The 12,662-nt window shown below is 42.6% G+C and overlaps 1 protein-coding gene across 1 annotated transcript in view; it reads left to right on the top strand.

Annotated features, from left to right (window-relative positions):
• pgm2 (phosphoglucomutase 2) overlaps positions 1–12,662 on the top strand; it is a 79,486-nt gene that overhangs the window by 56,216 nt on the left and 10,608 nt on the right. The window contains exons 12-13 of the mRNA XM_069924969.1: positions 4,636–4,825; positions 5,281–5,414. Of these exons, the coding sequence (XP_069781070.1) occupies positions 4,636–4,825; positions 5,281–5,414 (324 nt within the window). The remainder of the gene's footprint in view (positions 1–4,635; positions 4,826–5,280; positions 5,415–12,662) is intronic.

Raw genomic sequence — 12,662 nt, 5'->3', positions numbered from 1 at the left:
CACGCCAGGCTGAAAATTATGGATTGGCACACTTGATAACAGAGGTTCGACAGGAGATGCAGACACAGACAGCAGACTGGCTTCCTCAATCAAAGTCATTGGGTGAATCCAACCTTGGTCCCCACCATTCAGTCTCCTTCCACCCTTGGCAGGCCTCCTGCATCCCCCTTCCCACCAGTCTCCCAATCATTCCAACCAATCTCTGCCGTCATGATGCCACATGTCTCTTTACATACCCCTCCTGCTATGCACCACCATCACCCCCCCCCCCCCATTCCATTCTCCTCCCTCTTGACAACCTACACAGCATTCCCCTTCCTGTGGCTGTCTTCCCTCTCCAGTGGTGCACCCAGCCAACATCCCAACCCTTATCAACCCCTCAGGTGGGACACATCACTGATAGGTGTTGAGGGTGCAACTGATCAAGCTATTATCTCTGCTCCTACATTCACCTGCTAGAGGATGAGAATGTCAAATGGTCAGTTTATATCCTTCATTCTTCACCAAAGTTGTAAAGTTTACAATTCTGTAGTATGTTTGTCAAGTTGAAGGTTAATATGAATGAAAAGCTGCCAAATGTGTTTTAAAGATGTTGAAATTTTATTCAAGAAAATGATGTACATGATGTTGCAATGGTTATTATACTTTTGTTATTTTAAAGTTCAGATTTAACAGTTGCACTATGCTCAAGGATGAGTAATAAAGTTTTATAGACTTCTATAGGATTATACTCAGTCATTATCCTCATTTTCACACAGGACTGTCATTATAGCCTCGCGTATGGCCTGCAGACCATGGCCTGTGGCACCTCTGTAAGGGACACTTTCTGGAGGAGGGAGATTGGAGACCAGCCCACCGCTCTTCCAGGAAGTGCTCCTTGTTAAGTTCACAGATATTATGCAAGACACAGCAGGCAACAGCTACATCTGACACAAAGGTGGTATTAATATCTATTTGTTTGGACAGGCACCTCCAGCAACCTTTGTGATGACCAAATGCATTCTCCACAACCATTCTAGCAGAGCTTGGTCTGAAGTTGAATGTGCTTTTACGGTGATCAATGATGTGATGTGTGAACCCTTTCATCAGCCATTTTCGCAGTGGGTAGGCAGAATCCCTGATCAAATAAGCAGTTATTTCCACACCATTCACATTTCTAGAGATCTGTGATACAATCAAACAGAGTATGTGGGTGAGAAGGAGCAGAAGGGAACAGTGGCAAAGCTGGCATTTATCACAAACTTCACAGGGTTGCATGCACTTGTTAAGGCATCATGATTCACTGTCAGAAATCACTTGCGTCACTGGGGAATAGCTGACCACCTGCATTTTCAGCAATTATGTAAGTCGGAGAGTTGACAAGAACACAAGAATCATGAGTGTGACCTGGCCATCCCGCATAGACATCCGTGAAGCTGCAAACAGAGGTTGACAGCTGGAACCACTTATTGCTTATATTTTTAAGTGAGGATAAATGCTAATAATGGAAAGATCGTTCTTGCCAGCAGTGGTGGAATGATGGAGTGCCACGCTTTGTGATTGTGGTAGGACGTTGGATCATCCTATGGGACAATGGTGGGAATATGTGTACCATCTATGGCTCCGGCACACTCCTTCTTTCAAATGCCTTGATAGTCTCTTGAAGACTATCACTGTGAAATGTGGTATGAGGTACTTTTTCACCGTTGCAGTTAACTGCCTCATCACTGTGAATACAGTAGAGATGGCAGCACCAAAAAGCACACTGATGAAACTCTACTCTCCATACCACCACAACGCTAGTGCAAGTCTGATCTGAGATTCCAAAGGTTTTTGGCATTTTGTGTTCTTACACCTCAGGTGTGACCCCAGTATCCCAACACTGAAATCAAATGTGGCACGAGACATTCGTAGATTCTCACACCACTGGATATCATTGTATTTTTCAAACACTTGATCCAAGAATATAGGTCCCTGAGGTCTCTTCTTCCACATCCTTCTGCTATTATGCACTCGTTCAAGATACTTCTTAAAACCAAGTGCTTTTTATGGCGGTCTCTCAGCTCACCCCATCTCTCCTCAAACACTTCACAAGAGATCATTGAGTTCAAGAGATCATTAAAATTATGCCACGTGAGATCAGGAGTTCGCTGGCCTGTAAGATCAGTTGCTCTTTGCACCAACTTGCAGATGCGGATGCTGATAAGACCTGATCGCGTGGTGGTGGATTAATTTGGGACATCCAAGGCGATCTGTCTGAAGTCGGCCATTGTATAGAATGAGATGACATCACTTCTGTCTTTTGCATGCCGCATAATGCAAGCACTTCCGATTAAAGGTAGAACAGATCAAATGCTGGGGATAAACCCTTGCAAGTGTGAAAGCATTCAGTGTCCTGGTTAGGAGTGGTCGAGTGTGAAAAGTCAATCCCCCATTCCTATCCTGGGACACTGAACAGCCAATTTAGTGGGATGCAAGTGTGAAAGGGGCTAAAGGTAGTATGCAGTTCAAGAACTGCTGAATACAATGTACCAATTCTCAAGCACTGCCAGGCTCTGCAGAAAATGTTTTGACATGACTGCCCTGGATTCAGAGACCAAATCATTTACTTCCTCCAAAAATGCATACTTGGATCAGCAATAAAACTTTGTCTTTGTGCAAGGAATATGCAAACAAATTCCAGATGCACTTCAGAAATTACATTTAGTGCTTAATTAAATGGAAATCTCACAAATAAGCCCTTTTTGATTTCACATAGCAAATTTTCTCTACAATTTGGAATGTTTTGTCCTCTGATAGATAGTAAGAACCAGTGCATCCAACAAATCAATAAAATAAGAAGAGGCTTCTCGAGTGATGCATCTCCTCTAGGAGATGAACTTCAAACATTGTCATTGAATCGAAAGACCTTAAGTTGAACTGGAATGTATGTTTGGGTTGTTTTATCTGTCCGAAATAGGATGTATTACTTAGAAACTTCGCAGAAAATGCCTTCCATCTTGATGATATCTTGTGGTTATTTGAGACTTGCAGTGCATTCCTGACTACTATTGGTACCTAATGCCAGCCTTTCCTTGATGCAGTTGCAAATCTGCTGATTTTTTTTTCCATACACGAGACTTGCATTGAATTTCTACCAGCATGCTCTTTATAGAATGTAAATGTACAAGATGGTGCTATGAAGAATGGAAGTTTTATTTCTAATTAAAGCATTTCCTTTTGCCATAAATTTATATACAAGAGGGTCCCTTCCTCTAGAAGTTCACTGATTTTGCACAATCCCTAGACTGAAGGGATTTATTTACAAATACATTCTCTGGCTCACAGCTTCGGAACGCATACAGTGGTGATATATGAAGTAAGAGGAAAGATAGAGTGAACCTTGGTTTGGGGGAGGTGGTGGGGGCATCACTGTTTAGTGCTTGTTATGAAACTTACTCCGAATCTTCAATCCTGAAATTAAACCTTTCTTCAGAGACTAATTATTTGTCATGACCAAATTATGAAGAAATTTTCAAGCACAGAAACTTGTACTTTGTTGAAGAAAAGGTGACAGTCAGGATCACTTTGAAGAAAAATTCTATTACCCCAGTAGCACAATTCGAGACTACGAGAGGTCTTTTTTTTTAAAAGTTGGTGAGTTGCTGGAATAATTTCCCAATGATGAATCATTGACTAGGGATTTATTGACATTGTGGTTGAATAATAATTAACAATGCTTTTGTGATCAGAGGAAGGAATTCAATGCTTACTGATGGAAGGTGGATGTACAGGTGGGGTTGAAAAGTCCTTGAGAGATTGTAGTAAACTCTGAAAATCCAGTTGATTTGTCTAGATTTTCAGGTGTTAAAATGTTCAGTTGTGACTTTGGGGAATAAAATTTCAATTCTCCATTCAATCTGGCCAAGATTATGGAGGCTTGAGTATACATTTGAAAGACCCCCCCCCCCCCCCCCCAGTATATTTAGGATCTCCAACAAATCAGAGAACCCTCTTTGTAGTGTTATGACCTGAGATTGTATAAAAATGCATGCATTTCTTTCTGAGTTAATTAATTACATTATATTTATACCTCAATACATTGAGTTATGAAGTGCCAGTTGACGATATTATCAAAATGTTGATAATGTTATCAAGCAGTTTTTACGGCCATACTGATACACTATCTGCAGTTGTGGGATATGAATGATGCACCTGCAGGTTAATCTTCAGAGATGGAAATAATTGGAATTAAATTATCAAACATGGTGTATAATAGTCGTGGATATTTTTCGTTGGCTTTTGAATTCAATGCAGATGTAGAAAATTCCATAAATACACATCTTGCATTTATTACAGATAAAATTTGGGATTTTGCACTGCATCTGTGGTTGAAAATGAAAATGCTTCAAAGCATGTGAATTACCTACGTAATGAGCTGGTAGTGATGGTGATGTTTGCAATTGCATGATGTTAAGTGAGAATAAAAATAGGAGTATTACAGGAAGATGAATTTTCCTGGTGCAGAAACAAGTACCGTCTCACTGAAGCACGAGTGAAGAAGCTGAAAATTATGCATGGTACATTTGAAGTTACTGTGGAAATGGCCTTGCATTAGTATGGATCTTCTTTGTGAAACAACAGTATTTCAACTTTGGCATTTTTAATCCTATTTAGATATGGTTATCATATCTCAAAGGCTTCATATTTCATCTGCCATGATCCAACGAACATAGAGAGAATGTTTGAAAATTTACGAAATTATAATGGAACAAACCAGTACCCCAAAACCTGTGGGAAGTTTGAAATTTCTGGCATTCGGGACTTAACCACTGGTTATGACAGCAGTCAGTCAAACAAAAAAGCTGTAAGTAAAACTTAAATTTATCTCCATTGTTTTAAGATGCTCTGCTGGGGGAAACCAGTGATATTTTATGAAGAATTTTCATCACTGTTAAATTTCACTTGATTACCATGAACCGTTTGATTTTTAAAATGGGTGCTAGTCCTGATGTCATGGAATAAATTGTAATGACAAGCTGTTCACCGGTGGTGTTCATAGTTAATTCGTTAAAATGAATAGCAAGAAGTTTTCAACTGTTTAACTTCCAAAAGTCCATGCCACCTCAAAGGAAATGTTACTATTAATGTATATTGTTTTATTGATACAGGTCTACAGGAATAATCATCCCCAATTTTAAAAAGTCCACCGAAAGTTCACATGACTCAAAAGCAAAAGCTTAAACATATTTACTTCAAGGATAAAGAATAAAATTGCATGTTGTTTCTGATAAATAACTTCTTTGCCTATCTGTATTTTAGGTGCTTCCAACAAGTAAAAGCAGCCAAATGATCACATTCACATTCAAGAATGGATGTGTAGCTACCCTGAGAACCAGTGGGACAGAGCCTAAAATTAAATATTATTCAGAATTATGTGCACCGCCTGGAAACTGGTAATGTTTTATTAGTTTTTGGGGGTTTTTTTTAAATGACAATGATGATTGCAGACTTCATAATTCCAATGCAAGAAATAAAGGAAAAATTGAATTGTGTAAGCTATACTGGGCATGAATTATTAGGAAAGGCTCAAACAGTTTTCCATGGAGTGGAGGAGACTGAGGTCAAACAGTTTTCCATGGAGTGGAGGAGACTGAGGTCAAACAGTTTTCCATGGAGTGGAGGAGACTGAGGTCAAACAGTTTTCCATGGAGTGGAGGAGACAGGTCAAACAGTTTTCCATTGAGTGGAGGAGACAGGTCAAACAGTTTTCCATGGAGTGGAGGAGACAGGTCAAACAGTTTTCCATGGAGTGGAGGAGACTGAGGTCAAACAGTTTTCCATGGAGTGGAGGAGACTGAGGTCAAACAGTTTTCCATGGAGTGGAGGAGACTGAGGTCAAACAGTTTTCCATGGAGTGGAGGAGACAGGTCAAACAGTTTTCCATTGAGTGGAGGAGACAGGTCAAACAGTTTTCCATGGAGTGGAGGAGACAGGTCAAACAGTTTTCCATGGAGTGGAGGAGACTGAGGTCAAACAGTTTTCCATGGAGTGGAGGAGACTGAGGTCAAACAGTTTTCCATGGAGTGGAGGAGACTGAGGTCAAACAGTTTTCCATGGAGTGGAGGAGACAGGTCAAACAGTTTTCCATGGAGTGGAGGAGACTGGTCAAACAGTTTTCCATGGAGTGGTGGAGACTGAGGTCAAACAGTTTTCCATGGAGTGGAGGAGACAGGTCAAACAGTTTTCCATGGAGTGGAGGAGACTGGTCAAACAGTTTTCCATGGAGTGGTGGAGACTGAGGTCAAACAGTTTTCCATGGAGTGGAGGAGACTGAGGTCAAACAGTTTTCCATGGAGTGGAGGAGACAGGTCAAACAGTTTTCCATGGAGTGGAGGAGACTGAGGTCAAACAGTTTTCCATGGAGTGGAGGAGACTGAGGTCAAACAGTTTTCCATGGAGTGGAGGAGACTGAGATGTATATAAAATGATGAGCTGCATAAATAAGGTGAATGATCTTTTTCCCAGGAGAAGAGTATCTAAAACTTGGATGGAAAATCTTTAAGGCGAAGGGAGAGGGACTTAAAAGAAACCTTACACACAACTATTTTGGGTTAGTGTGTATATAACTGCCAGAGGAAACTGGTTGATGCAGGTACAATTACAACATTTAAAAGACATTTGGTTAGTTATGTGGATAGGATAGATTAGAGGATTGTGGCTAAGGTGCATGGGACTAGCTCAGATGGGTCTATTGGCATGGGTGAGTTGGCTAAAGGGTCTATTTCTGTGCTGTATTACTGATTCAAAGTTGGAATCTGTCAAAGTCAAGTCACATTTATTTGTTGTTCATGCCATAACCATCGCACTGTACAGTGAAAACAAGATAGTGTTTCTCCGAACCATGGGGCTGGTTATTTACATGGCTAAATAGCATCAGAAACTTTTTTATAATTATCATGTTATACATGTTAGCCTTGTGTCCCTGGAGTTCAGAAGCCTCACGGGTTGGGGAAAGAAATTTTCGCAATCTGGTTGTGAGAACCCGAATGCTTCAGAACCTCTTCCCAAATGGCAGGAGGGAGAATAGATTGCAGGAGGGGATGTGTGGAGTCATTCAAAATGTTTATGGCTTTCCACAAACAGCAGCTGTTATAACTGTCCATCATGGCAGGGAGAGGAACCCCAATAATCCCGTCAGCAGTCTTTACTATCTGTTGCAGGGACATGAGTTCTGGGATGGTACAGTTCCTGAACCCGGCGGTGACGCAGTTACATAGGTTGCTCTCAATGCATCACCTGTAGAATGTAGTGAGGGTGGAAGCTGAACTTTCTTCAGCCTCTGTAGGAAGTACAAGTGTTGTTGGGCTTTCTTGGCAATGGATCTGATGTTGGAGGACCAGGAGAGATTCTCCGCCAGGTGCACACCAAGGAATTTGGTGCTCTTGACAGTAGAGCATCGATGATCAGCAGAGAGCTTTGCCCCCGGACTCTCCTGAAGTTGACCACCATCTCTTTTGTTTGGTTGATGTTCTGGTGTAGGTTGTAGGTGTAGTCCGTTCGTGATTGCACCTCCTTTCCGTAAGCTGACTCATCATTCTTGCTGATGAGCCCCACCACTGTCGTGTCGTCAGTGAACTTAATGATGTGATTATAACTGTATCTTGCTGCACAGTCTTGGGTCAGCAGGGTAAACAGCAGTGGCCTGAGCATGCAGCCCTGCCCCCCCCCCCCCCCCCTGTTCTCATTGTGGGATTCCATTACAGGGAAAGGTGTTTAGACCCAACAGGTTCATCTTCCTAATTGGGTGCTGAGGTATGATTGTGTTGAGTGCTGAGCTGAAGTAAATAAACAGCATTCGAACATACAAGTCTTTATATTCCAGGTGGCTGAGGGCTAGGTGAAACGTGGTGGCAATGGCATCAACTATAGATTAGTTGGGACAGTACGCAAACTGTAGGGCGTCCAATGACCAAAACCTAAAAGCTGAAAATCTGGCAGTTTACATCTGAAACATTAAAGCCAAAAGAAGATGATTAATGTGTTTCTTTTTCCATTTCTTGTACACGATTACATGTATTCATTGATTCCTGTCTGCCAGGCCATTGGGAAAGGTTGCATTTATTTTCATATTGTCTAACTTTTAAAATTTGCACGAAGTGCAGTACATGATCTTCTGAATAATCTTAAAGGGCTGTAGCTGTTCAGAAGCTACTTGTACAAGGAACTCTGTCTTTGCCTGCCACCCCACCAGCCTCTGTCTCCAACATATTATTCTCCCCAATTTACACCACAGCCAGAAACCTCTTCCTCTCCACTTTCCTTATGGATCACTCTTTCTGCGTCTCCCTCATCCACTCAACCCTTGTGACCACAAGAAGTGCTCCACTTGCACCTCCTCACTCACCATTATTCAGGGTCCCAAATAGGCCTTTCAAGTGAAGCAACACCTCACTTATAAATCTGTAGGAGTCATTTACTTTATCCGGTGCTCCCAATGCAGCCTCTATATTGGAGAGGCCATTTAATTGAGCACCTTCACTCTGTCTAATTACAACAGCAAGGACTTCCCAGAGGCCAACCATTTAAATTTCACACACCATTACCACAATAACATGTCTGTCCAGGTTCTTGTGTACTGCAAAATCAAGGCCACTTGCAAATAGGAGGAACAACATCTTGATAGTCTCCAACCAGATGGCATTAATATCAACCACCAATTTCCATTAACCCCCTCAGTCTCTCTCTTTACCTACTTCTCTCCAGCTTCCCACCTCCTTCTTTTCTCCTATGAGAGAGCTACCCTTGGCCCTCAGCTTCTTTCTTTACCCTCTCACCTCTATCCACCTCTCGACTGTTAGCCTGTGCTCCTTCCTTTCCACCCTACTTTCTTTCAACTCCCTTCCCTCACTCGTATTCAGGCGATTACCTGTTTTTTCTATATTCCTGATGAAGGGCTCAGACCTGATGGATGCTGTGTGATCTGCTGAGTTTCTCCAGCACTTTTGTGTATTGCTCTTAAACTCAAGCATCTGCAGATTTTCTTGTTTAACTCAAGGAAGCTAAATACAGTAAAAATCCCTGGTATTGGTCATCTATGGGGATTGTTAGATGCCGGATAAGTGAATTTTCTAGTTGCTTGAGATTGTGTATTGTGTGAATGGTGAACTAACGGTGAGGTGCGGCAATTTTAAACTTTATTTTTTGCCTATTTATTTTTCATTTTTGTTTGCCATTTGTTTGAGGCTGCTGGTTGCTTGAATTCTGAATAGAGCAGTTTCACTGCATTTGTTTGTGTAATAATGTGATCATATTTACTTTTTTTTAAACATTCTCTATCTTTAAATCTCTGTTCTTGAGTTATATTTTTTGAGGTATTACACTATTGCTGTAATCAAAACTTGCGACAATAAAAAATTCTTAAAAAAAACTGAGCACCATGCTGTAAATCAGTCTTCCTGCTGTTAATTTCATTTGCTGTCTTAAAACTAATTAGAGGAGAAAATCAAATATATTTTAATTTAAATACAAGTTATTTTTTATGAATGGGTCTAAGAGATATTATTGGAATAACATGGCTTATTCAATAGACCTGATTTGCATGAGAATATTTCTTGTGTGAAATATTTCATTCTCTGTCTATGGCCCCAAGACAGAACGTTCCCACCTAACATTGGGATGTAATCAAACTCTATGGATAAAACAATATGCATTTATAATCTCAAGACCTCCCAAAACACCTTGCATTCAAGTAAGTAATTTTGAGGACACTTGCTTCTAAAATGCAAAAATGTAACTGATAATTTACATGCAGCAAATGCCTTTTTATCTATTCCTTTCTGTTGGAAAGGAAAGTGAAATAAGAATGTATTTCACAAAGTACTTGTTTAGCTGCAGCTAGTAAGAATTTTTGTGCAGAAATGTGTACCTTGTACTTGTGTGTAGGACAAACTCATCATCGTTATAGTAAAGCTGGAGAAACTCGGCAGATCAAACCGCGTACTTTATATAGCAAAGATAAAAATACATTACCACATTTTGGCTTGAGTCCTTCATTAAGGAAAGAGCAAAATGTTGGCAGGTGCCTGAATGAAATGGTGGAGGAAGGTGCAAGGAAAATTGTACATTAACTGGGGTTGTGAATCATTCTGCAACTCCACCCTATCGTGCAGGACACTTGTTTAGAATCTTGGGTTTGAACTGTGCTGATTTATTCTGAAATTCAATCATATTTTCATGGTTGTGAGTAGACTATAATAGCCAATAATAAAACCCAAACTGCTTTACATAGAAAATTTCTCTAATTGGACACTTGAAACATTGATTGACGAAGGCAGGATGATTAAATTGAAAATAATAACAATATATAAAAAATACAGATTTCAATTTGTGTTTCTGGATTGCATATTTCCTCATTTTGGTTGATGAAATCGTTGCTCTGCTGGGAAGGTTTTGTTGATTGTTCTGAACAGCTTGTCTTCAGCCTTCACGTTGAACACAGCTATTTGATTTGTATCAGAAGTGTAGATGGCAATAATTGGGGCAGAACAAATTGATCATGGGGGATATAACCTTAAAATATAAAAAGTTGTTTGCAGATTCCAAAGCAAGCTCTGAAAATTTCCCATCTGAAGAGATTTGAGTCACTACTGAAAGGGAACTGAGCATTTTGAGTGGAAAAGGAACAATAAGAGATTGTGGTCAATATGGAAATCAATGATGTGAAGGGGAAAAAGTTTCCTATCAATGTCCACACTGACCATTGTTGCTGCTTCAGGAGTAATCCCCTTGGCCGACACATCCACCAGGTCCTGTGCCAAAGCACTCCTCTCGTCCTAAATTGCAAGATTTGGACTGCCACAGCACATCACTTCTGATCGAGGTGCACAGTTCACCTCCAGTTTGTGGACCGACATTGCCATTCTGTGGGACGCTCAGCTACACCATACGATGGCATACCACCCACAAGCCAACGGCATGGTGGAGCATTTCCACAGGCTCCTCAAGACTGCCCTCATGACCAGACTAAGGGGCCCCAACTGGGTGGATGAGCTACCATGCATACTACTGGGCATCCGAACAGCACCTGCCTTCCGTTGGCTTGAAAGGCTGTGGGGGGACCTTGGTGTGTCGCTCCACTTTGGTTGTTTGGCACTGCGTACACACCTTGGCCCATCCCCGGACTTGTTTCTGCAGTCCATGCCACACGTACTTGCTGGCCTCCAGCCGGACCACAATCCTGATGGATAGGTGTGCCAGCCCATGGATGGAGTCAAAAACTCGTTGCCTCCATGCCATTGGGACAATAGGTCGAACCTGCCCGGTGACCACGTCGCACAAGAGGGTGGTAGTACCCGTGCCGACTGGAACGTCCTGAAGTGGTCCTGTACTGCGGGATCTCATCGTCCTGCTCTGTGCCTCTGCCAGTACTGCCAAGTCCAGACCGTTGACCAGGGAGTGAATTCTGTGTCTGGACAAGGTGTACGCGACCATGTTGGCTTTGCCCGAGATGTGCTGGACGTCGGTGGTATACTCCGAGATGTAAGACAAGTGTCTCTGTTGGCAAGCTGATCAGGGATCGGAGATTTTAGCCAGGGCGAAAGTCAGTGGTTTGTGGTCCGTGAAAGCCCTTCCCTCAAGAAAGTACCAGAAGTGGCAGGTGGCTAAGTACAGCGCTAGCAGCTCTCTATCGAAAGCACTGTACTTCAGTTCAGGGGGCCACAGATGTTTGCTGAAGAAAGCTAGTGGGTACCAACTTCCTTCTATCTGCTGCTTCAGGACTCCACCAATCGCTGTTCCTGAGGCATCAGTTGTGAGGGCTGTGGGTGCATCTGGTCTGGGGTGGGTCAGGAGTGCAGCTTTGGCCAGGGCTGCTTTGGTTTCCACAAACGCACGTGCGGATTCGTCGCCCCAGGTCAGGTCCTTCTCCTTGACGGACATCAGGATGAACAGAGAGCGCATCACTCAAGCAGCTGCTGGGATAAACCTGCGATAAAAGTTTATCATCCCACAAACTCCTGCGGGACCTTTGGTTGTACTGGGTTTCAGGAAGCTGCAGATGGCCTCTACCTTGTCGGGCAGTGGTGTGGCCCAGGAAGTCAATGGTGTTCAGGGCAAACTGGCATTTGGCCATGTTGGAGGTGAGGCTGAACTCCTGCAGATGACTACAGAGATTTCAGAGGTACTGAAGGTGTTCCTTTCGGGTTCTATTTGCCACGAGGATATCGTCCAGGTCTCGGCCCACTGTGTCCATCAGTCGCTAGAATGTCTGTGCCGCATTTTTGAGCCCAAATGCCATCCTCAGGAACTCGAACAGCCAAATTGGAGTGATGATGGCCGTCTTAGGGATGTCATCAGGATGCACTGCAATCTGGTGATATCCTCGCACGAGATCCACTTTTAAAAATATTGTTGCCCTGTGCAGGTTTGCTGCAAAATCCTGGATGTGTGGCACAGGGAAACGGTCCGGGGTGGTGGCCTCGTTGAGGCGGCGATAGTCGCCACATGGTCTCCAGCCCCCAGTTTGATATAGGCACCATGTGCAGGGGCGAGGCTCATGGGCTGTCTGACTGTCGAACAACACTCAACTCCTCGAGCTTGCAGACTCCTCCTTGGCCAGTTGGAGCTTCTCTGGGGAAGTAATCTTGCCCTTGCATGGAGAGGTGGGTCCTTGTTCAGGATGTGATGTCTGATGCCATGCTGAG

This window comes from Narcine bancroftii, chromosome 3 (genome assembly GCF_036971445.1).
Source record: "Narcine bancroftii isolate sNarBan1 chromosome 3, sNarBan1.hap1, whole genome shotgun sequence".
Lineage (NCBI taxonomy): Eukaryota > Metazoa > Chordata > Chondrichthyes > Torpediniformes > Narcinidae > Narcine > Narcine bancroftii.
This window is presented reverse-complemented; position numbering and strand designations above follow the sequence as displayed.